At 54.0% G+C, this 21697-nt stretch overlaps 1 protein-coding gene across 14 annotated transcripts in view; it reads right to left on the bottom strand.

The window, feature by feature from the left end:
- Positions 1-21697, bottom strand: part of MCF2L (MCF.2 cell line derived transforming sequence like) — a 200410-nt gene that overhangs the window by 48365 nt on the left and 130348 nt on the right. For 13 of the 14 annotated variants that reach the window (XM_017861795.1, XM_017861792.1, XM_017861786.1 and 10 more), the window contains one exon: positions 5520-5610. In XM_017861795.1, the coding sequence (XP_017717284.1) occupies positions 5520-5610 (91 nt within the window). Of the gene's footprint in view, positions 1-2227; positions 2510-5519; positions 5611-21697 lie in introns of those variants that run through there. The other variant, XM_017861799.1, reaches the window with a different exon arrangement.

The following is a 21697-nucleotide window of genomic DNA, read 5'->3' on the forward strand; positions in this document are numbered from 1 at the left end:
CCGCCCCCGACCCCGTCCCCGCCTCCACTGCCCCCACCACCACCGCCCCCACGGTCAGCTCCTCCGCAAAGCCCCAGAAGCTGGCAAAGGAGAGGAATCCGGTCGCAGGGCCGCATACAATTGTATTTTGCCAACGTGAAAAATCTGCTGGACAACCTGGAAGTCCGAGGTCCCTCAGACACCTCGTTTTCCACCTTCCTGCACACACAGACTGCACCGGCGTTACAGGAAAAACAGTTCTGGCCCCACGGGGTCTAAAAATTAGATTCGCTTTCTCCAGCCACCTACTTCAGGATCTAGACTTAGTTTGATTAGGCCATAGCTCTAAACATGTATACACTCTATTACAAAATCCCAAAATGTGAGCGCACGCACACACACACACCAGCACACACGCACACACACACGCACACGCACACCAGCACACACATACACGCACTCACATCCACGCACACACATGCACACTCACACACATCACACACATACACATGCACACACATGCACACTCACACACATCACACACATACACATGCACACTCACACACATCACACACACCAGCACACACACGCACACACATGCACACTCACACACATCACACTCACACACACGCACACACGGTACAGTGGAAGAGTGTTAGATTTTGCAACAGTGTTTTACAAAAGAGGCTTCTATCTGAGGACCGAACAACTAAGGGAGAAGAGACGTGTGAGTTCTCGGAGGGTCTCGTCCTTCTGTTGCTGGGTGCTTGAGCCCCTGGGTGGGTAGCGGTGAACATATCCTGCTCCCACACGCCCTCAGCATCACACAGGCCTTGCTCTGGATGGAGGCACGGGGAGCCTGGTTTTAGGAACACTGGATTTTGGCTCTTCCAATGTCTTATTTTTCTATTCCAAGCCATGCTGAAGGCATCCAAAAAAGAAAAAAGAACACCCCAAATTAGGGAAAGCTCAGCTCTTAAGACAGCACATATGGTGGCTAAAAATAGCCCCGGATCACGGCACATTATGTAAGCGCTGCGTCTCCCTCGGTGGCCAAGCACTTGGAGGTAAAGTCTCTGCCACGGGCTTGCTTTGTGGTGCCCGCAGCACCATGAGCTGGGCACCCTGGTAGGGTCAGGCAGCTGGAGCCTCTGTCTGTTTGGAAACCTGCTTGAGGGCTCGGCTGGCCTAGGCTGTTGCTAAGTGCTAGTTTTCCCAAAGCCACTTTAGGTGGAAGCCTAGGCCAGTCAAAGCTCGCCGTCTCGCCGTTGAGGCCTGGAGCCCAGGGGGTGGTGTCCAGGTGCCCCCTGCAGGCACTACTTGGTGCACCCACGTCAGGTCAACTGCACCATCTCCAAAAAACTGAACCAAGATGCCCAAGGGGTCACCCTGGTCCGCCCTCTCTAGGAAGTGAGTGGCCCATGGACAGAGTCTGGGGCCTCCTCCCAGCCCCACCACCCACCCCTTCCCCACTGCACAGACCCGTATCTCTCCTTGTCTGTCCAGCACCTGGGCTTGGCCGGGTCCACGGCTGCCCTCGCTCCCTTGCCCAGTGACCCTCTGAGTCTCAGTTCGTGCACAACCAGCTCCTATGACAGTGCCATCACCGCCCACCCCCAACCTCCTGCCTCCTTGGCCTTGTGGCCCACTTCTCCTTCATGAAACCACGGTTCTGAGCTCCGTGTCTCCTGGCCCATCCAACGTCCACCATCATTGTCTCCTTTTGGTTGCTCATGCCCTAAACCCTCCTGGAGGCAGCCCGGCTCCTGGGCAGCAGGGTCCTGGGGACAGGAAGACGCCTTCTCCGGGGTCACAGCCCAGGTGGATGGGGCCTGGCATGTGGGGCCTGACTCTGCCCCCTTCCCACGGCTCAGCCGCCCTCCCAGCTGTTCCCTGCCACCCCTGCCTGCGACCCCATTGTGATCCCCCTCAACTGTCCTCGCCCAGCTGGCGGTGAGCCTTGTTCATTTCCTCCCTCACATCCGTGATGCCTGGACAGTGCCCGGGACAGAGAAAAGCCTCAGTACCTGCTGACTACACAAACAGAGTCTGTGTATTAATACAACTATAAATTTTCATACAAGAAAGCACTGGCGTTCAGAGAGAATTCTGGGTGATTTTGCTGGAAAATGCTGGCTTCTATAACTTCCAAACCAGTGTCGGTGAACTCTGAGAATTAAAGGAAGAAGGACAGAAAAAGCCATATTTTTATGGTATAAGAATCAATGCAAAAATAAAAAACACTAACCTGGCGGTGTGTGCCAGGTTGAGGCAGGGTCAGGAACGGGGATCAGCAGCGGTGACGGGCAGAGGGGGGCCGTGGGGGTGCAAGGAGATGCCTTATCCCAAAGATTTAGGTGAGAACCAGCAGCTCAGGGACAGGCTTGCACCAAAACAATGAAGGCTGTGGGCACTGGAGCAGTTATGATGTTCACAAGACAGTGCTTTCAAGATGAGCCACTCTGCTTCAGAAATTCATCCAATCACACACTCGGTGAGCGGGACGGGACACGCGGCAGCTGAAGATCGACGCCTAAATCACGGGTCTGCTGTGGGCTACTTCACTATCCTGTAGAGTGACCTCGCAGAAACATTTTGCTTTTAGAAAATGATGTTTGTATTTCTTAAAAAGTAGCCTCATATCCGGGGAAGCTCTTGTCATCTAACCCGGGAGTGACTGATTTATCAGAGAGACACACGTGATGATGCGTGAGCAGAGGGGCCGGGGCACACGTAGTGAGGCGGGAGCAGAGGGGCCGGGGCACACGTAGTGAGGCGTGAACAGAGACGCTGGGGCACACGTAGCGAGGCGTGAGCAGAGGGGCCGGGGCACACGTAGTGAGGTGTGAACAGAGACGCAGGGGCACACGTAGCGAGGCGTGAGCAGAGGGGCCAGGGCACACATAGTGAGGCGTGAGCAGAGGGGCCGGGGCACACGTAGCGGGGCGTGAGCAGAGGGGCCGGGGCACACGTAGCGGGGCGTGAGCAGAGGGGCCGGGGCACACGTAGCGGGGCGTGAGCAGAGGGGCCGGGGCACACGTAGCGGGGCGTGAGCAGAGACGCTAGGGCACACATAGCGAGGCGTGAGCAGAGGGGCCGGGGCACACGTAGCGGGGCGTGAGCAGAGGGGCCGGGGCACACGTAGTGGGGCGTGAGCAGAGGGGCCGGGGCACACGTAGTGGGGCGTGAGCAGAGGGGCCGGGGCACACGTAGTGAGGCGTGGCCTCTGAGAGGAAGGAGCAGAGCAGGAGTCCAGGCAAAGGGACGCTGGCTTGGGAGCCGTGTGAGGGACAGGCTGTGGCGGGTGTGCAAAGATGCAGGTACCTGGACCCCATGGGCATGGAGGGCACCCAGGTGCGTTCTGACACCTGCAAGTGCCCTGGCAGGGAGGCCGACTCCTACCACCCACGTCTTGCTAAGAGTCATCCCAATGGTTTATATCAGCAGCAGATAAGTGTGAAAGATGTGGCCCTAACGGCGTTGTCTGTTCTTTAAACGATGACGTACTTGCTGGGAACATTGTGGACCTGCCCAGGACTGATGTGCTTCCCAAGAGTATCTGTTGTCCGTCCATGTGCGTCTGACCCCGTGGGTTCTTACGATTTAAATTTTAGAATTGCCTATGACTTCATGAGCAAACTCATTTAAAATGTACAATAATGAAAGGGACACGTTGCTATTAGCTGGTGATGGCTCATCTAAAGAACTTTCTACATTTCTGGGGATGCTTGACATGGATGGGACTTTTGTCTCCTCCAAATCTCATGTTGAAATGTGATCCCCAGTGCTGGAGGTGGGGCCTGGCAGGAGGTGATTAAGTCATGGGGGTGACCCCTCATGAATGGCTCGGTGCCATCCCCCTGGTGACGGGTGAGTTCTCACTCAGTAAATTCACTCGAGATCTGGCTGTCCAAAAGTCTGGGACCTCCCCCTTCTCTCTTGCTCCGTCTTTCACCACATGATGCCAGCTCCCCGCTGCCTTCCGCCACGACTAGAAGCTCCCTGAGGCCTCCCCAGAAGCTGAGAAGATGCAGGTGCTAAGCCTGTGCAGTCTTCAGAACTGTGAGCCAATTACATCTTTCTTTATCAATTACCCAGCTCAAGTATGTCTTTATACTGATGCAAAAGCAAACGAATGCAGTGTTAAAACAAAGGAAGACTGATTCTATACACGTCTACTTTTTTGGAAGCATTCAGTGTTTTGAATTATTTCAGATAACGATGCTATAGGCGGTGTGTGCCAGGTTGAGGCGGGGATCAGCTGCGGTGAGGGGCAGAGGGGGGCCATGCAGGTGCAAGGAGATGCCTCATCCCAAAGACTTAGGTGAGAACCAGTGGCTCAGGGACAGGCTTGCACCAAAATGACGAAGGCTGTGGGCATCGGAGCAGATATGGGGCCTCTAATTCTTGTAAAAGATGAAGGAAGGAGGCAATGTGCAGGGAAAGGAATGACTTCTTTCACTGCACCCAGAACCTTGGCGCAGTAGCCAGCAGCCACCGAGAGGCCGGGGAACCCAAAGATGATCTGAACGCAGGACCCAGGAGAGGCCAGGAGAATCTGACTTCACTGGGGTTTGGTGCTGGGGAATGCTTGGAGCAGCTGTGCCAACACAGCTGAGGACCCAGGGTCCCAGAGCCTGGGAGGGACGGGCTGTGGCAGGCGTGCGAAGATGCAGGTGCCTGGACCCAGGCTCTGGGTCACCTCCTGGAAGACAGGCAGACTTTTTTGGTCCTTTGGCTGCAATGAAACTTGGACTGACAGGCGGGGAGAGCGAGCGTGGGTGAGAAATGCTCCACGCCGGGGTCGTGCATACGGGTGGGAGCTACCAACAAAAATAAGATTTGGGGGGCTTCTGCTGACTTAATCTCTTCCCTCTTAAATGATTACTCTGGGTTAAAACCAACAGCAAACCCGGCTCCTCTTCTGCTGTGGAAGGCAGTGTGCAGAATCTGCAAACACTCTCGGACGCCAAGGGAAAGTCCTTGCAAAGGAGGGTGGCTACGTGCAAGGCTAGTTTACTGGGGAAGGGAGGCGGTGGCGGCCCATTCAGTGTCGCAGCTAAAGATAGATGGCCCGATTTAGAAAGGAGAAAATCACTTAGAAAAGCTCTGCAGTACCACTTCAGACTTCCAGCCTGGAGCATCTCTGCACACAGCCCCCTTCCAGCCCGGAGTGTCTCTGCACGTAGCCCCCTTCCTGCCTGGTCAGTACTGCTGTGCTTTGTGTAGGAGGGAGGGTGTACTCAATCCCGAGCATCTCAGACTTGGTGTTCAGAAACACATGGGCTGCCCTGTCTGGGGAAATTGTTTTCAAGTCACACGAGGCTCCCGAAGAGTTCCCCCATCTGGGAAAACACACAGGCACCAGCACCTTGGGAGCTCAAGCGGGGGGCCTTGGCGCTAGCCTCCACGCGCCGGGACCGGGCTCTGTCCCACTCAGCACAAAGCAGGAACTGCGGCAGATGGAGAGGAAGAGCACCATGCAGTCACCCAGCCCAGGGAGGGGCCGGGCGCGGGGCAGAGCTCCGGGAAGCACTTACTGCGATGCGCAGGACGGACGCCTTCACGGAGGTCCATTTGTCCCGCCGCCGGTCTATCACCAGGATGAATCCGATGCCAGCGTCCTGCAGGCTGCAGTGAGGAAGAGACGCTGCCGTTAACGTGTGCAGGTGGGAAGCCGGCTGCCCAGGAAACCCCTCAGAAAACGTCCTGGGAGGGCGATCCCCCGTATTCATGATGCCATTTCTGCAACACCAGGCGCGAGGCACAGCACACGGGGGCCCCGGCAGCCCCATCCCCACAGTCCCAGAACCTGCTCTCATCCACGGAAGGGCACACGCTTCCGATGTGTTCTTATTTCTCAGCCTAACACCAACCACCTCGATGCACAGATTCAGGCAGAACCACCTCTCCCGAGCTCAGTCATTTGCTATTCCACACTAAGAGCCGAGTCATTTGCTATTCCACACTAAGAGCCGAGTCATTTTCCTCTCCTGGGTGACCAGCTGACTGAACCCTCCAAAACAGTCTTATGGCGCATACATCACGCTGGTCCTGGCATCTGAGGTGCCCGTGCAGGTCCACGTTAAGGATTCGCTCGTGGTGGCATTGCTATGGTGCTGGGAGAAAATCTCCAAGACTTCCGAAGGTTCCCAAGCATCTGCTGGAAACGGGAGAGGAGGCAGCACTCCCTGCGACAGCCACATCTGTGACAGAGACCGCACTTGTGCATTGTATAACGACAGCCTCCGTCCTCGGCTGAGCCTGGCGGCAGGAGCCTGAGTCACAGAGTAGGTGAGGAGGGCCCTCTTCCGTGGCTCACTCTGCAGCCAAGCCAATTGCATGATGCCAGCAGCTGCTACCACCAGCCAATCCACGGCACAAACAATCACACGGGCACGCCTAAGGCAGGGGCTGGAATCGCTAATTTCCAAGTCTCTGAACATGTCTTGGGTTTACATGAAAATCAGAATTCTGCAGGACAGAGATAAATTATGCAGTCTGTGGGCATGCTCTGCTCGCTGCGAGCATCATTAACAAGCCAGGAATTTATGTCGGATGTCTCAGATCCTTCTGACGCTCGAATTTAAAGACGGAAACAGCAACTCCCAAGACATGAAGGCGAGGCAGTGGCCCCCGAACGTGCGTGTGTGGTGTGTGCTGCTGCGTCTGTGTCCTTGCCTGCATCTGGCTGTGAAAAACGCCTCACATGGGGGTAATTTGATTCAATAATGGCAGAAACCTTCTGGGTGAGCGCACGAATAAACACTAGCTTTCATTCAAAGCAGCCTTCTGCAGTGGGCACTAGGCCTGTGCACGAGCACGGGGAGTCAGCAACTCCATTTCACAGCTGTGGGGGCCACAGAGAGAATTTGTTTTCTGATCTGGCTTAGTTCTTATGGAGCTAAGATTTTTTTAAAGTTATATTTTCAGCCGGGCATGGTGGTTCACGCCTGCAATCCCAGCACTTTGGGAGGCTAAGGTGGGTGTATTACTGGAGCCCAGGAGTTTGAGATCAGTCTGGCAACATGATGAGACCCTGTCTCTACAAAAATACAAAGATTGGCTGAGTGTGGTGGCACGTGCCTGTGGTCCCAGCTACTTGGGAGGCTGAGGTGGGAGGATTGCTTGGCCCAGGAGTTTGAGGCTGCAGTGAGCAGTGATGGTGCCACTGCACTCCAGCCTGGGCAACAGAGCAACACTGTCTCAAAAAAAGAAAGAAAGAAAGTTATATTTTCATGTTTCCTTATTTACTTCTTGAGTCTGAGCACTTTGACGACTTTTTCTGAACTGTGAGACAAAGTGGGTACTTCCCGTGTAGACCTGTGTGCTCCTTTGCGGGAGGTACACGGTGACAGGTTATCCTCCAGTAATAGGTACTACACGTGCCTTTTCCACAAAGGGACCTTGGATGCACCAGGCCACAGAGGCAGAACCCAGCTCCCCTCCCTGGCCGGCGGTGTGCTCAGAGCTGCCTTTGGACTCCAGGCCAGGGAGCTGTTCCCGGAGCTCTCCGGGCCCCACTCCTCCTAGAGGGAAGGAGAGCAGAGCCCAGAATGATTGATTTCCACTGAGCACATAATCCTCAGCCCAGCGAACACAGTCAAGTGCTTCCAAGTCCTGAAGCAGGTGATGCTCGTGAGAAACAGCCCACGCGGCCCACCTGCAGGGTTTGCTAAGGAGCCCCTGCCAAGGGCTGTGTGTTGGGCGGGAGGGGCTCACCGCCTCTGCGACACTGGCGGGCTCCACAAAGGCGTCACCCTGGACAGGTGGCTCAGCTGTGAACCATCTCTGCTTCCTTTTCTGTAAAAATGAGGGTCGTTGTAGAATCCACCCCCAGGGGTTACCGTGAGAGTGAAATGAAGCCACTGAGTGTGCTGCAGCCCGCCACGCTGGCGGAGCGGTGTCACTGTTTTGCAGAGCAAAGCCTGACTCAGTTTCTCCCCTTTTCCCTGGAATAGAGCTCTGACTGGGGTGGAATCTCAGCCTCTGTGTCCGCCCATGAATGTCCCCGCTACTCCACAACAGGCCGGACCAGCCACGGGGACCTCGACTGCCGTGTGAGAGCTGCTGGAGGCAGAACGCACACCCCCAAGACTTCGGTGACCCAAACACATCCAGTTATAGCCATGGAGCTTCTGCCCCACAGGCAGCCAAGCTCCTGCCCACAGTGCCCGGTGCCTCCCACATCTGGCTTCTCACGCCATTCAGTGCGCGTCTGTCTCACACCCGGCAGTGCAGGCTGACGGTGCAGCCCCAGAAAGGCACCATGTGCTCCCGTCACCACTGGATGCCACCCGGCCTGCCCATGTGGGGCTTCCACTCACTCTACGTTTAAATCTTTGGGTTACATTGTAACGGGAACACCAGCATCACAAATAGGCATCCGTTTTCAATGAGAAACCAGTTACCAACAACTAAAACATTTTTTAGAAGTCAAAATTGCAAGTGAAATACAAGGTGTTGTAAATTTATTCGACTCAAAAAATGCATAGTAGAAAATCAGTTTCTCGATGAGGACGGACTGGTTTCCAGGTGGTGTTAACGGGGCAGCCACCGTTGCTCAGCTGTGGAAGGTGTGGGGCCTGGGCAGGACGACAGCGCTGGTTCCTCCCACCCCGGCCGTGCTCACCATCGTGGGTGCGGGCACAGGGCATTCACGGGAACAGGGTGTGGGCACAGGGCGACAGGGCGTGTGTGGGAACGGGGTGTGGGCAGGAAGCATATGTTTCTTCAGGGAGAGGGACTTGTCCTCCAGGGCTGCTACGGACCAAGCACTGTGCCAACAGCTATTTATCAAGCTCCAGTGACCATCCCATGAGGCTGTGCTATGATCCTCTCCAGGCACAGAGAGCTTTAGTCACTTGCCCAAAGTCACACAGCTGTGAGCAGAGACAGGGGAATCTGGCTCAGACACCATGTGTGCTGCCCCTAAGGCCACGTCCACCCTGGCGGCCTCCTAATGTTCCCACCAAGCAAGGACCCGACCCCAAATGCCCACACACCAGCACTCAGCCTCCTGCTCTGTGCAGTCCCCCGCCATGACCTTGCCCCCTACGCAGGGCCCAGGTGGACGCTCATCCACGCCCCTTCAGCCCCGTGTCTCCTCTCCTACCACATTTCAGGAACACTGACTCAGAAGGTGCAAAGCCTGGACTAAAAAAGCCCCTGGCATGAGGATGTAAAGAGCCCCTAGCACCTCCTCTACCCACACTGACTGTGGTCACGAGGGCAGGGCCACAGGATCCCCCCGCAGCCCACGGCACTCCCGAGGCTGCACTGCCCAAAACCGTAAGGCAGGACCTGGATCTGCTCACAGGAGTGAGGACCCAGGGCTCACGGAGCTTGGATCTACGCCCACATCTGTGGCCTCCTGTGCCTGAGGGAGAGGGTGGTGTGGCTCCTGCCCAGTGTCAGCAGGAAACGGTCCCCAGAGGGATGAAGGTGACAGTGCCGGAGGAGTTGGGGTAGAATCACTCCAGCTGGCAGCCACCCCAGAAATGTCCCTCGCACCCAGGGCATGAACACGGCCCCTAGACGCTCCATCGGCCACCAACCCTGCAGCAGCTGGCCTTGGAGGGGCTGCCCTGGCCAGTCGCCCAACAGCTGAGTTTGAAGCCAATGAGCTCACTTTTGGCCCAAATAAACAAAAAAGGCCCAGAGGTCTCATAAACAGTTTCAGGAATGTTCCAACTGGCTGCATCTTCTGTGACAGAGACCCAAACTGCTCAGGGCTCACGACCTTGGGAGTCCCATGGTTCCCCACCCATGTGGGCAGACAGCCCGCTGGCCTGCGGGTGCAACCACAGCTCACTGGACAGGAGCAGCGCATGAGGGATGGTCTGGATGCAGCGGCTGGCTCCTCCCTACCAGTGGGGCAGGGAGGCCCGGCACCAGGTTCCCCCAGTGCCTGGCCATCTGCCTGTGCTGCTTGGATATGGTGGGGGCAAGGAGGATGCTTTCTCCCAAGGCGGGGGCAAGCGGAGGCCAGGGCACGGGAGGAGCAGCGCTTGCAGAGGGCGGCAGAGCTTAGGAATCAACAGTTCGTGGCCAGGAGGGGCTGAGGGGACGTGAGGCCTGGGCGGGAGGAAGGGGACCCTTGGTGTCTGCTGCTCAAACGTCAACCTGCACCCAAGACAGGAAGAGGAGTCTGGGAGAAAGGTCCCTGCACAGCAGGGTGGTCAAGTCCTCAGGAAGAGCAAAACAAACGCACAGGAAGGCCCTCCCTGCACAGTGCGACTCAGTTACCTTGGCCCATTTGGGATAGAGTAGGTGGCACCTCTAAAAGAAAAAGTTCTTTTCCCTGGAGGACATCATTCTTTATGTGAATACTTTGTCCAATTATAATGCACATTATGCAGAAGCACAGAGTGTGAGTGATGGCAGTGAGTGCCCGGACTGAGAGGCCATTCCCACCATCCAGGGTGCCCCACCCGACTCCTGTCACCATACATTAGTTTTGCCTGCCATTGAATTTTGTCCAAATAAAAATATACAATATGTGCTTTTTTGGTGTCTGGCTTCTTTCGACCTTATGAGATTCATCCACGTTGTTGCAGTGGAGTGTTTGTTTGTTCGTTGTTGCAGTAGGGTGTTTTTTCGTTGTTGCGGTAGGGTGTTCGTTGTTGCGGCAGGGTGTTTGTTCGTTGTTGCGGTAGGGTGTTTGTTCGTTGCTGCGGTAGGGTGTTTGTTCGTTGCTGCGGTAGGGTGTTTGTTCGTTGCTGCGGTAGGGTGTTTGTTCGTTGCTGCGGTAGGGTGTTTGTTCGTTGCTGCGGTAGGGTGTTTGTTCGTTGTTGTGGTAGGGTGTTTGTTGTTGCGGTAGGGTGTTTGTTCATTCTTGTTGCTGGGTTATAGTATACATATATGATGAAATACAATTTATTAAAAAATTCTACTCTTAATGGACATTTGGGTTGTTTCTAGTTTGGGGCTAAACTGAATATAAGACTGATCATTCTTATATGTGTCTTCTAGTGCACACAATACACACTCCTGTTGGACATATTCTTAGGAATTGCTGTAATTATGTAGATGTGGACAAATATACACCCGCCAGAAATGCATATGACTTCTGGTTGCTCCATGGTTTTGTCAGCAGTGGATACTGTCTGTCGGTAGAATTTTAGCCATTCCTGTGGGTGCAGAGTGGTGTCCTGGTATGGCTTTAATTTGCATTTCCTAGAGGCAGGAAGCCTTCTGTGTTGAGCGGCTATCCTCTTTTATGAAATGCCTGTTCACATCTTTTGGTTGTTTTTCTGCTAGGTTCTCTTTTTTCTTGTTGGTGTGCAGTTCTCTGTATAAGCTAGAAACAAGTTTCTTATTGGATGCGCACATTGCAAACATCTGCTTCCATACTGTGCCTTTCCATGCCAATCTTTTCATGGTGCATTTTGATGAAAAGAGTAACTTAACTTTAATGTAGCCCAACTTACTGACCTTTTCCTTTCTGATAATTGCTTTTTTGATAACTGCCTTTTAAACCTTGTGTAAGAAATCTTTTCTTACTCTGAGATAAGCATTTTCCTATGTTTGTCGAGAACAGAGACTATATTACTTTAGAGTTCACATTTACACCCATGATCTATCTGGAATTAACTTTTGTGTATGGTGTGAGGCAGGTATCAGCATTCATAATTTCCCACATGGACAGCCAATCACATCCACTCCTCTTACTGAGGACGTCCATCCCCTTCCACGCTACAGTATCACTCAAGAAATAAATCGAGAGACTGTAGATGTGTGGTCTGTCTGGATTAGATATTCTGTACTGCTGCTCTTCTGTTTACAACATCTGTGGTAATCACTGTCACTTTAATAATGTCTTAATATTTGGCAGTATCACCTTCTACCTTTTTTTTTTTTTTTTTTGAGACGGAGTCTTGCTCTGTCTCCCAGGCTGGAGTGCAGTGGCCGGATCTCAGCTCACTGCAAGCTCTGCCTCCTGGGTTTACGCCATTCTCTTGCCTCAGCCTCCTGAGTAGCTGGGACTACAGGCACCCGCCACCTCATCCAGCTAGTTTTTTGTATTTTTTAGTAGAGACGGGGTTTCACCGTGTTAGCCAGGATGGTCTCGATCTCCTGACCTCGTGATCTGCCCATCTCGGCCTCCCAAAGTGCTGGGATTACAGGCTTGAGCCACCGCGCCCAGCCAGCTTCCAACTTTTTTCTTCAAAGTTGGGTTGACTATTCCTCACCCCTTGCATTTTCATATAAAATGTAAAGGCAGCCTGCCCATGTTCATACCTAAATAAAGAAAAACCTGCTGGAATTTTATTTGGCAATTGCATTCGATCTATATGTTTACTTAGAATTAAAATTGTTATAATACTGTCTTCTAATCTGTGAACTAAAATATTCTTCCATTTATTCATGCTACTGTAATTTCTTTCAATAACATTTTGCAGTTTTCTGCTTAGAAGCCTTGCACGTATTTTATTAGATATGATTTTATTCCTATGTGCTCAATTTTGATGTGATTATAAGTGATATTTATAAATTTCATTTTCCAATTGTACATCGTTGGTATATATAAAAATACTAAAATACAATTAAGTTTAGTATATTGACCCCTGGCCATTGATCTTGCTAAATTACTTACTCAGCTTAAGAGTCTGACTGTTACTTAATTTGGTCTTTCTTCACACACAACCACATTGTCTACAAGTAATGAATGATACCTGTGTTTCTTACTGTTTCAACCCTTTAGACTTTTCTTTTCTTTTCTTGTTCTTGTTGTCTGCCTGGTACCTCCAAGCACAATCCTGAATAGAAATGAGAACAGTGTTCCTGATCTCAGGGGCAAAGTGTTCAATACTTCACCATTAAATGCAGAAAGTGGGGCTCACCTCTGCAAAATTCCAGAATCTGGCTCCCCAAGTCCTGGCTGCCTCTGAAGTCTCTCAATCCCTCAAACATATTTTTAAACAAAATTTTACCCCAGGTTTTACAGTGGCTCTTGGTGGAAATATCAGTTGGTTACAAGATAGTCTATTACAGCCAGAACAGAAGTTAGGTAGTGGGTTTTGAACCTGTTTCCATCTAATAGAAACATTTACGTGAATGATGACAAATGTAACTCAGGTCAAAAGGGGCATCTTGGTTCTGAACCAGATCAGTCCGACCTGAGTCTCCGACCCCAGGGTTTGCAGATGTTCAACCAACTCTCCAAGATTCCTACAAATGGTGCCGCTGGGAAGGGGTGGTTTCATCTTTGGTTACAACTCCCTATTTCCCCAGAACTTGTGTTCTTCACTCTGACTAGCTCGACCCTGCCCTGGCCTACCCTCCACCTTCCACCCCTGGGGGCTCAGCAAGGTGCTTTCTATCGTGGTCATTATCATCATCTTAACAGCACACAGAGCTTAGGATGCGAGCCAAGGGTTGAGTTAGCCTGTGGGGCTCTACCGTGCGCAGACGCCGAGAATGCGGCAGGCTGTTAGTCAAGAGGAATTCTTCCAGGATGACACGTTTGCACCTCCCCCAGGCCCTCTCTGCACTGAGATGGACAGCAGGGCCACTGGACCGTACGGCACTAAGTTCAAGTCTGGGGGTTCCAAACACCAGTGTGCAGACCAGTGCCAGATGGATGCAAGAGAAACATCTGCAACACCTGTCTTCTCAGGCCACTCCTGGATGTTCTGGCGCGATGATTTGAGAGTGGGCCTAGGAATTGACGGTTGTTAAAAGTTCCCCTTGGTATCTGAACCCCATGGACTGGATGAGAATAACACAAATAGAGGCTGGGGGTCCTCTGAGAGTCAGGGTCTGGTGGAGTTGGGGGGCCGCCCACCTGCAGCAGCTGGGAGGCGGGAGGAGCACAAGGGGAGTGTGATATCGCAGACACCTGGAGAAGAAAGGTGCGAGCTCAGAGGGCTCCTGGGTGAGAGGACAGGGTCGCCTTTGACACACACACTCCTAGGGATGCGGGGCTGGGACAGCACGTCCTTCTGTGGGTGGCTGCTGCCACTCACCCACCCCGCACCGGTCCCCACCACTGCCATTGCCCTCCATGGAATCAGCCCCGCCTGATGTCCTGGCTTTTGCTTTATTCCCCTGCCCTCCATGCTCAGTTAACTGTGGGCAGCTGGCGTCTCATGCAAAGCTCGTAGGGAAAGCCCCCCAGAGCACAGAGGCACAGGCGGCCTTGGTTGTCCAAGCACATCTGTGATTCCTAAAACCCAACACATTCCTAAAACCCAACACATTCATAAAGAAATAGCAAAAGAAAAGTGGCACTTAAAATTGTCTTAGAACTCTGGGTGTGAAAAGGAAACCAACCTAAGTTAACCTATGTATAAAATGAAGGAAGATCTATGACACAATTAAAACAGAATGGTGGCATCATTCTCATTTCCAGACTCCTCTGTGAGCCTCTGCGACACTGGCCACCGCAAACCCACAGAGCCTGTGCAACACTGGCCACCACGAACCCAGAGAGCCTGTGCGACACTGGCCACCGCGAACCCAGAGAGCCTGTGCGACACTGGCCACCGCGAACCCAGTGGGCCTCTGCGACACTGGCCACCTGCGAACCCAGAGAGCCTCTGCGACACTGGCTACCTGCAAACCCAGAATCAGGCTGGGGTCTGCGGGACTGAGGTGCCACTGGGCATGGAGAATGGGTCCCTGGAGTTACAGAGACAGGTGTCCTCTATAACAAAAAAATCCACTAATGTGACCCCAGGAATGTTGTTTGTGATGCAAAATCCTGACCTGCAGCCATCCTCCACCTGCTGAGGCTAAACATCCCTCAGGCCCCTGCTGTATCACCGAGAGGAAGGTCCCATCACCTGTCACACAGACTCACCACCGAAGGGGCCTCTGCCATTTTAAACGTGCAGAAACTGAGGAACGTGGAAGTGAATGACATATCCAGGGTCAAACAGCTAACAAGTGGGGCGCTGGGGTCTGAGCCCAGAGCCTACCTGGCAAACACTGGGGTCTGCTGATTGCTCACACCACAGTAAGACCCTAAAATCGCCATCCTCCAAGGAGCTTCAAGCGGAGGGCAGATAATACAGGAGCTCCCTGCAGGACCTGTGCCCACCCGAATCCAGAGGCGGCCGGCCACGAAGCTGTGCTGGGGGGACACCAGAACCTCATCCTCATGTGCTGGGGGGACACCAGAACCTCATCCTCATGGGAGAAAAAGGCGGCAGGCACAGGAGCCAGGGAGGGGGCCAGAGGAGAGGAGACAGGACCCCTGAGGGATCAGACACCCAGAGCTGTACACCGCAGAGGGGGTTTGAGGCGGAAAACGGCAAAGCAGGCTGCAGAGCCGGGTGAGTCAGAGAACCTGGTTTCCCACCAAGGAAGTCTCTGTGGCTGTGGGAGATAATTCCGTGGTTTGTAAATTTCAAAAACCACTGTCAGGACATCTTACCTGGGTAGGGTCGTTTATTAGGGTTTACAGACAGGCCTTAGAGTAAAATATGCACGATTCTTAAGTGCACTGCATGGTAGTTACAGCAGGACACAAAAATTAATCGTGAAGCAATGGGAGCGTCAGAGTCACCCAGAGAAGCCGCCCCAGTTTCAACATTTCTCCAACAGCTGCTGTTGCCCAACTGCGCCCTCGTGTGGTTGGAAGTGAATATCGCAAGTGTTCCTGCGGGAATGGTGAGGTCTGCAGGGGGGTGTGCACGTGGGACAGGAACCCTTCCTCGAGGGGCTCCACGGGGACCATGCTGTTCCTCCTTTTCCGCCCTCCGGTGTGGGCACCATGGGTCCTTCGCTATCAGGGCGCCCACCCTGACGCCAGTCGCCCCGGACAGCGGGCCTGCCTTGCCTCAGGCAGGTCTTCCCCACCTCAGATCTGTGGCTCTGTGGCCACAGCAACCCTTAACCTCCCGGGACTGTCACTCCCCAAGGAAGGTTGGCCCTGAGCTGTGTCCTGGACCCTGAGCACAGACACTGCAACCCCAGGTCTCATCTTTCTGCTCATGCTGGTGAGACCAGGGCAAGGGTGAGGGCGAGGGTGAGAGCAGGGCAAGGGCGAGGGCGAGGGTGAGACCAGGGCAAGGGTGAGGGCAAGGGTGAGAGCAGGGCGAGGGCGAGGGCGAGGGTGAGACCAGGGCAAGGGCGAGAGTGAGGGTGAGAGCAGGGCAAGGGCGAGGGTGAGGGTGCCGCTCTTCCTCCAGGACAGAGCAGCATAACCAGCACACAGCCCTATAAGCAGCCATTGGTCACGTGTGAACAAAAATGAGGCTGCCTGACCGGGCGCCGTGGCTCACGCCTATAATCCCAGCACTTTGGGAGGCCAAGGCAGGTGGATCACTTGAGCCCAGGAGTTCGAGATCAACCTGGGCAACATGGTGAAACCCCATCTCTACAAAAAATACAAAAATTATCCGGGTGTGATGGTATGCGCCTTCATCCCAGCTACTCGGGAGGCTGAGGTGGGAGGATCACCTGAGCTGGGGGGAGGTTGAGGCTGCAGTGAGCCGAGATCACGTCACTGCACTCCAGCCTGGGCGACAGAGCCAGACTCATCTCCAAAAAAAAAAAGGGGGGGCAGCCCTGCCTGCCATGGGCTGGATTTTAAATTTTATTTAGCTTTCATTTTACATTTAAATGGCCACAGGTGGTCAGGAGCGGTTGCATTCAACAGCAGTAACAGAAAAGGGCCTGGAGAACGCACTTTGGGAGGGCGCGGGGAGAGGGCCTCGGGGGAGGTGGTCGCCACGGTGCGTGCAGGACCCGGAGGAAGGAATGGCAGGGCCTCCGGGACGTGTCCCCAGTGCTCAGAAGCACCAGACTCCATGAAGAAAATGCTGATGTGGAGACAGGAAACACACCCGAGAAGTGGCTTCCCACCCAGGGCAACGCGCAGATGCCTGGGCCGCGCGGTGTCTCCTGGTTCCTCCTAACGAGGCTGGCTGTGGGTGGGAGAGCTTCCACGTGGGGCTTCAGACCGTGCAAGGCGACCGGGGCCAGCACAGCCTCAGGCCAGCCAGGGATGGCAGACAAGGGCAGCCCTGAAACTGCCAACTCCGTTGGGGAGGGGGTGGGGAGGGAATCACTCAGCTGAAGCGTTTGAGAATTGCTAGACACATGGCACAATTTCGCAGACGGAATCACAGACAACACAGAAACCAGCCACACCAGGGCGGGCGACTCTTTACAGCAGTGACCCTAATAGGGAAACAGTGGGGACCACGAAATGCCCGCAAACAGGCCCAAGTGAGCACACGGTGATCCACTCACGTCACAGGGGCCAGCCCAAGTGAGCACACCGGGTCCGCTTACATCACAGGGCCCTTAAGGCACAGCCGGGCGCAGTGGCTCAGGCCTGTAATCCCAGCACTTCGGAGGCGAGGGTGGGTAGATCACTTGAACCCAAGAATTCAAGATCAGCCTGGGCAACACGGCAAGACTCCATTTCTATAGAAAATACCCAAATTGCTGGTGGCTCATGCCTGCAGTCCCAGCTACTCAGGAGACTGAGGCAGGAGGAACTCTGGGCCCAGGAGGTTGAGGCGGCAGTGAGCTGAGATCCTGCCACTGCACTCCAGCCTGGGTGACAGAGCAAGACCCTGTCTCAAAACATAAAAAATATATATATAAAATGAAAGGCAGCAGCAAATGGCGCCCAGGTAGAAGGGCACCACGGCACACCGCTGAACAGAAGCAGCTGCGAGGTGGCGTGTCCTATGCTGTCCCACCACACGCGGATGAACAGCCTGGGGGGCGCCCCAATGCAGCTCCACAGTTAGCTGTGGGGGAGCAGGAGGCAAAGTGGAAGCTTCACTTTTTAATGCACACGTATGAAATTGTTTAGCACACGCACACACGCTCACAGACACTTCCTGTCCTTATATTCAAAAGCCAATTCAAAGTTCAACAGGAAATCACACCCACAGCGAGAAGCGGGGCTCTTCCAAGGGCTGGGGTCCAGCTGCCCTCCAGCTCAGAGAGCAGGACAGGGTGCTCAGGTCACCGCAGGGGGACGACAAACCGAGCTGGCTCCAGGTGCTCATCTTAGAATCAGCGAGATAGGAGGACTCTCCTCTTGCCTGGGAGCCTAATGATTACAATCGTGTTTCTGTTCCGTCCCACACACACCCTCCCCATACAGTCCACACAAACTGTGCATGCATGTGGTGTGTACATGTGCAGGTCTGTGGGGGGTATGCATGCACCTACATGTCTGTGTGTGTGTGTGTGTGGTTATACACATGCACATCTGTGTAAGTGCACAAGTACCTGCATGTCTGTGTGCATGTGTGTGTGACATATAGTTTGGATATTTGTCCCTGCTCAAGCCTCATGTTGAATTGTAATCCCCAATGCTGCGGGTGGGGCCTGATGGAAGGTGTTTGGATCCTGGGGGCTGATCCCTCATGGCCGGTATGTCTCTCTGTGTGTGTGGTGTGAGTGCCATGCTTGTGTGTGTGGCATGTGTGGTGTGAGCATGTGCATGCCTGTACATGTGTGTGTGTCTGTGTGTGAGTGCTCACATGTCTTTGTGCATGTGTGCAATTGTGTGCGCCTGCATGCCTGTGTGCATCTGTGTGTGTGGTGGGGGGCCATGTGTGGTGTGTGCAGGTCCATGCTTGTGAGCATGTGTGCTTGTGTGCATCTGTACGTGTGTGGGTGTGTCTGTGTGTGAGTGCCCGCATGCTTGTGTGTATCTGTGTGTGTGTGTGTGGCATGTGCAAGTCTGTGTGTGTGCACGTGTGCATCCGTATGTGTACATGCCTCTTATGGGCTGAACATGACCTCTGTCCTGGCAAGCTGGCTGGTAGATGGAGTCCCTACCTCCAAGGAGCTGGGAGCTTTGAGCCAGACCCAGGGAAAATAAGCGTCATCATCAGCTTCAGTGAACTCCTTCCACACTGCTCCTCCAGCAAGCCCCAAGCTCCCCACCTCGCACCTTCTCTGAGGGCTGCCACCCTCCTCCCCATCTCCCAGCTCCTCCCTCCACCCTGCATTCTGGCAGGTCATGAACTCCTTGGCACCTACTTCACAGAAAACACAGCCCCTCAAAAAAGGCTCCACAGACCCTGTCTCACCTCCCAGACTCTGTCCCTACAGCCCCTGACTCCCCGGCACTCTGTCCTGCCCCCTGGTGCCTTCGCTGCCCCAAAGACGCCACTGGCTCTCTCCTGGGGTCTCTGTGACTGTCCCCCCAACTCAGGCTGGCTCCCTCCTGGTGTCTCTGTGACGACTGCTTCCCAGTTTACATTAAGTTCTTTGTCCACGGTGATGTTGCCGCCCCCGCCCTCTGCTTCCCTCATGCTCTCTTTCTCTGTCTCTGTCTCTCCCTGCCTCTGTCTCTCTCTGTCTCTTTCTCTGATTCTCTTTCTGTCTCTCTGTCTCTTCCTGTCTCCTTCTTTCTTTGTCTCTCCCTGTCTCTGTCTCTCTTTGTCTCTGTCTCTATCTCTGTCTCTGTTTCTCTATCTCTGTCTCTCTGCGTCTCTTTGTCTGTCTCTGTCTCTATCTTTCTGTCTCTGTCTTTCACTGTCTCCCTGTCTCTCACTGTCTGTCTCTGTCTCTCTCTCTGTCTCTCTCTTTTTGTCTCTCTCTCACTGTGTTTTCCCACAGCCCTGCTGCCCTGTGAGCCCTCCACAGCTGACATATTGTCTCAGCACCACAATTTTCTCTGTTTATTTGCTGTCGTGTTCCCAGTGTGCACTGACCACGGAGACTTCTCAGCAAGCAGTGCCTGGACACACAGGTCTGACGCATCTACCTCTGCATCTCCTCCCCAGCCCACGTGGCTCTAAGGGGGCCATACAGGGTCTGGAATCTGCTTGTCACTGGTCTCTATCGCCTCTCTGAGACCTTGGCGTCTACCAAGGCCTGGCCGATGTTGGTTAAATTGAGCACCACTCGGAACAGGAAGGGCTACAGGTTTCTGGAGATCCGGATCTGCCCTCTGACAAACATGTGACAGCCCAAAGCCCGACACCCCAACACGGAGGGCCCACATCGGGCATCAGCGGACACCTGAGTCGGCAAAGCACGAGGTCACCCCCTTCGCCCTGGTGAGTCGTCTTTCCAAGGACCAAGAACTTGATTTCTATTAAGAGGTGTCCCAAACCATTCGGGGCAAACCTGTCTATTTCAGTCTAATATTTCAAAAATGATGAGTATAGTCAGATGTAGTGCTTGAATGAGGACACCTGGCATTTGCCTATGAAAACAGAAGGAAAGTTACAGTTAGGATACAACATTCTTTCTAAATTGATGGCAGTGATGCTTGGTTTAGAATGTAACAGTTGAAACCCCTTAAAAGCAGCCTTCAGGAGAGATTTTCCATTTAATTTGCATTGACATTGGAAAGAACAGGCCTGGTCAATTTCACTTCTTCCCACTGAAAGAACGTGCTGGTTGTGCAGCTGTCTGCAAACTGCCTGCTGGGGAGCGGCCTGTGCCAGGGTCTCGCCCACCTTCTCCTGGAAGAAAAGGTCCAAGCTCCCCTCCTCACTGTCTCCTGGGGATGTCCCAGGACCGAGCCGCAATGCCCCGCATCTCCAGCAGAGGGCAGGCCGCCCCCTCCTTGGGAAGAGGGTCCCCTGCAGAGGGTACTTCCCGGGGCACAGCACCCTCAGGGCGCCGCGGCAGGTCTCCTCCTTGTCACTAGCCTGGCAGTTTTGCTCGCCAGGGATGCAGAGACTTCCTCTGGGACGGTCCCCTCCGCCAAGCTGCACCTGCAAGGCTTGTGGGGACCCTGGTTTTATCTGCAGAGGCCGTGCTTGACCCCCACGTTTTTAACACACTCTGCACTTCTCAAGGCGGCATCCCTTAGATGCCCTTAGGAAGAAGATTTCCCTTAGAAATGTGTCAAGAATTGTTCACTCTTTCAGGAAGGACACGCTCAGTGGCAACACCCTGGAGGCAAAGGGTCCGCACAGCACGCCCGCGGCCCCCGTGCTCGCAGAAATCCAGGGAGCTGCCGCGGCTGCTGCGCCCTAGGATGCCGGGAGAGCCAGGGGACAGGTGGCTCTTACAGGCCTGCCGCGTCCCTTCTGTGGTCCTTCTGATCAGGGCACACGGGCGTCCTCCCAAATTCACACGGGTTGGGTTTTGTTATCAAAGAGTTTTATTTCCAGATAGAAAGGGAGCATTGGGTCTGACACTGACGAGACCTACCCGGGAAGAAAGGAAACGTGGGTGGAATGCACGCATACACTCGCGCTCACACACACCCCACACACCCTACACACCCCACACACATGCCATAGTCCACACATGCCACACACACCACACACTCACCCCACACACGCCACAGGCTCACTACACACACCACACGGGAGAAAGGAAACGTGGGTAGAATGCATGCATACACTCACATTCACACCACACACCCCACACACCCCACACTCACCCCTACACACCACACACTCCCCACACCCCACACACACACCACACACATACTCCGCACACACCTCACACCCCACACTCACCCCACACCCCCCACACCACACTCACCCCAGACACATCCCACATACTTCACATACGCCACACACACCACACACCCCACTCAGGCCACACATACCACACACTCCACACACCCCCCACACACCAAACACTCACCCCACACATGCCACACACACCTTACACCCCACACACCCCACACTCACCCCACACACGCCACATGCTCACATTACATACATACCACACAGGGAAGGAAACGTGGGTAGAACGCACACGTACACTTACACTCCACACACCCCACACACCTCACACACCCCACACTCACCCCACACACTCA

Source organism: Rhinopithecus bieti, unplaced genomic scaffold (genome assembly GCF_001698545.2).
Source record: "Rhinopithecus bieti isolate Rb0 unplaced genomic scaffold, ASM169854v2 scaffold_62034, whole genome shotgun sequence".
NCBI classification, from domain to species: Eukaryota; Metazoa; Chordata; class Mammalia; order Primates; family Cercopithecidae; genus Rhinopithecus; species Rhinopithecus bieti.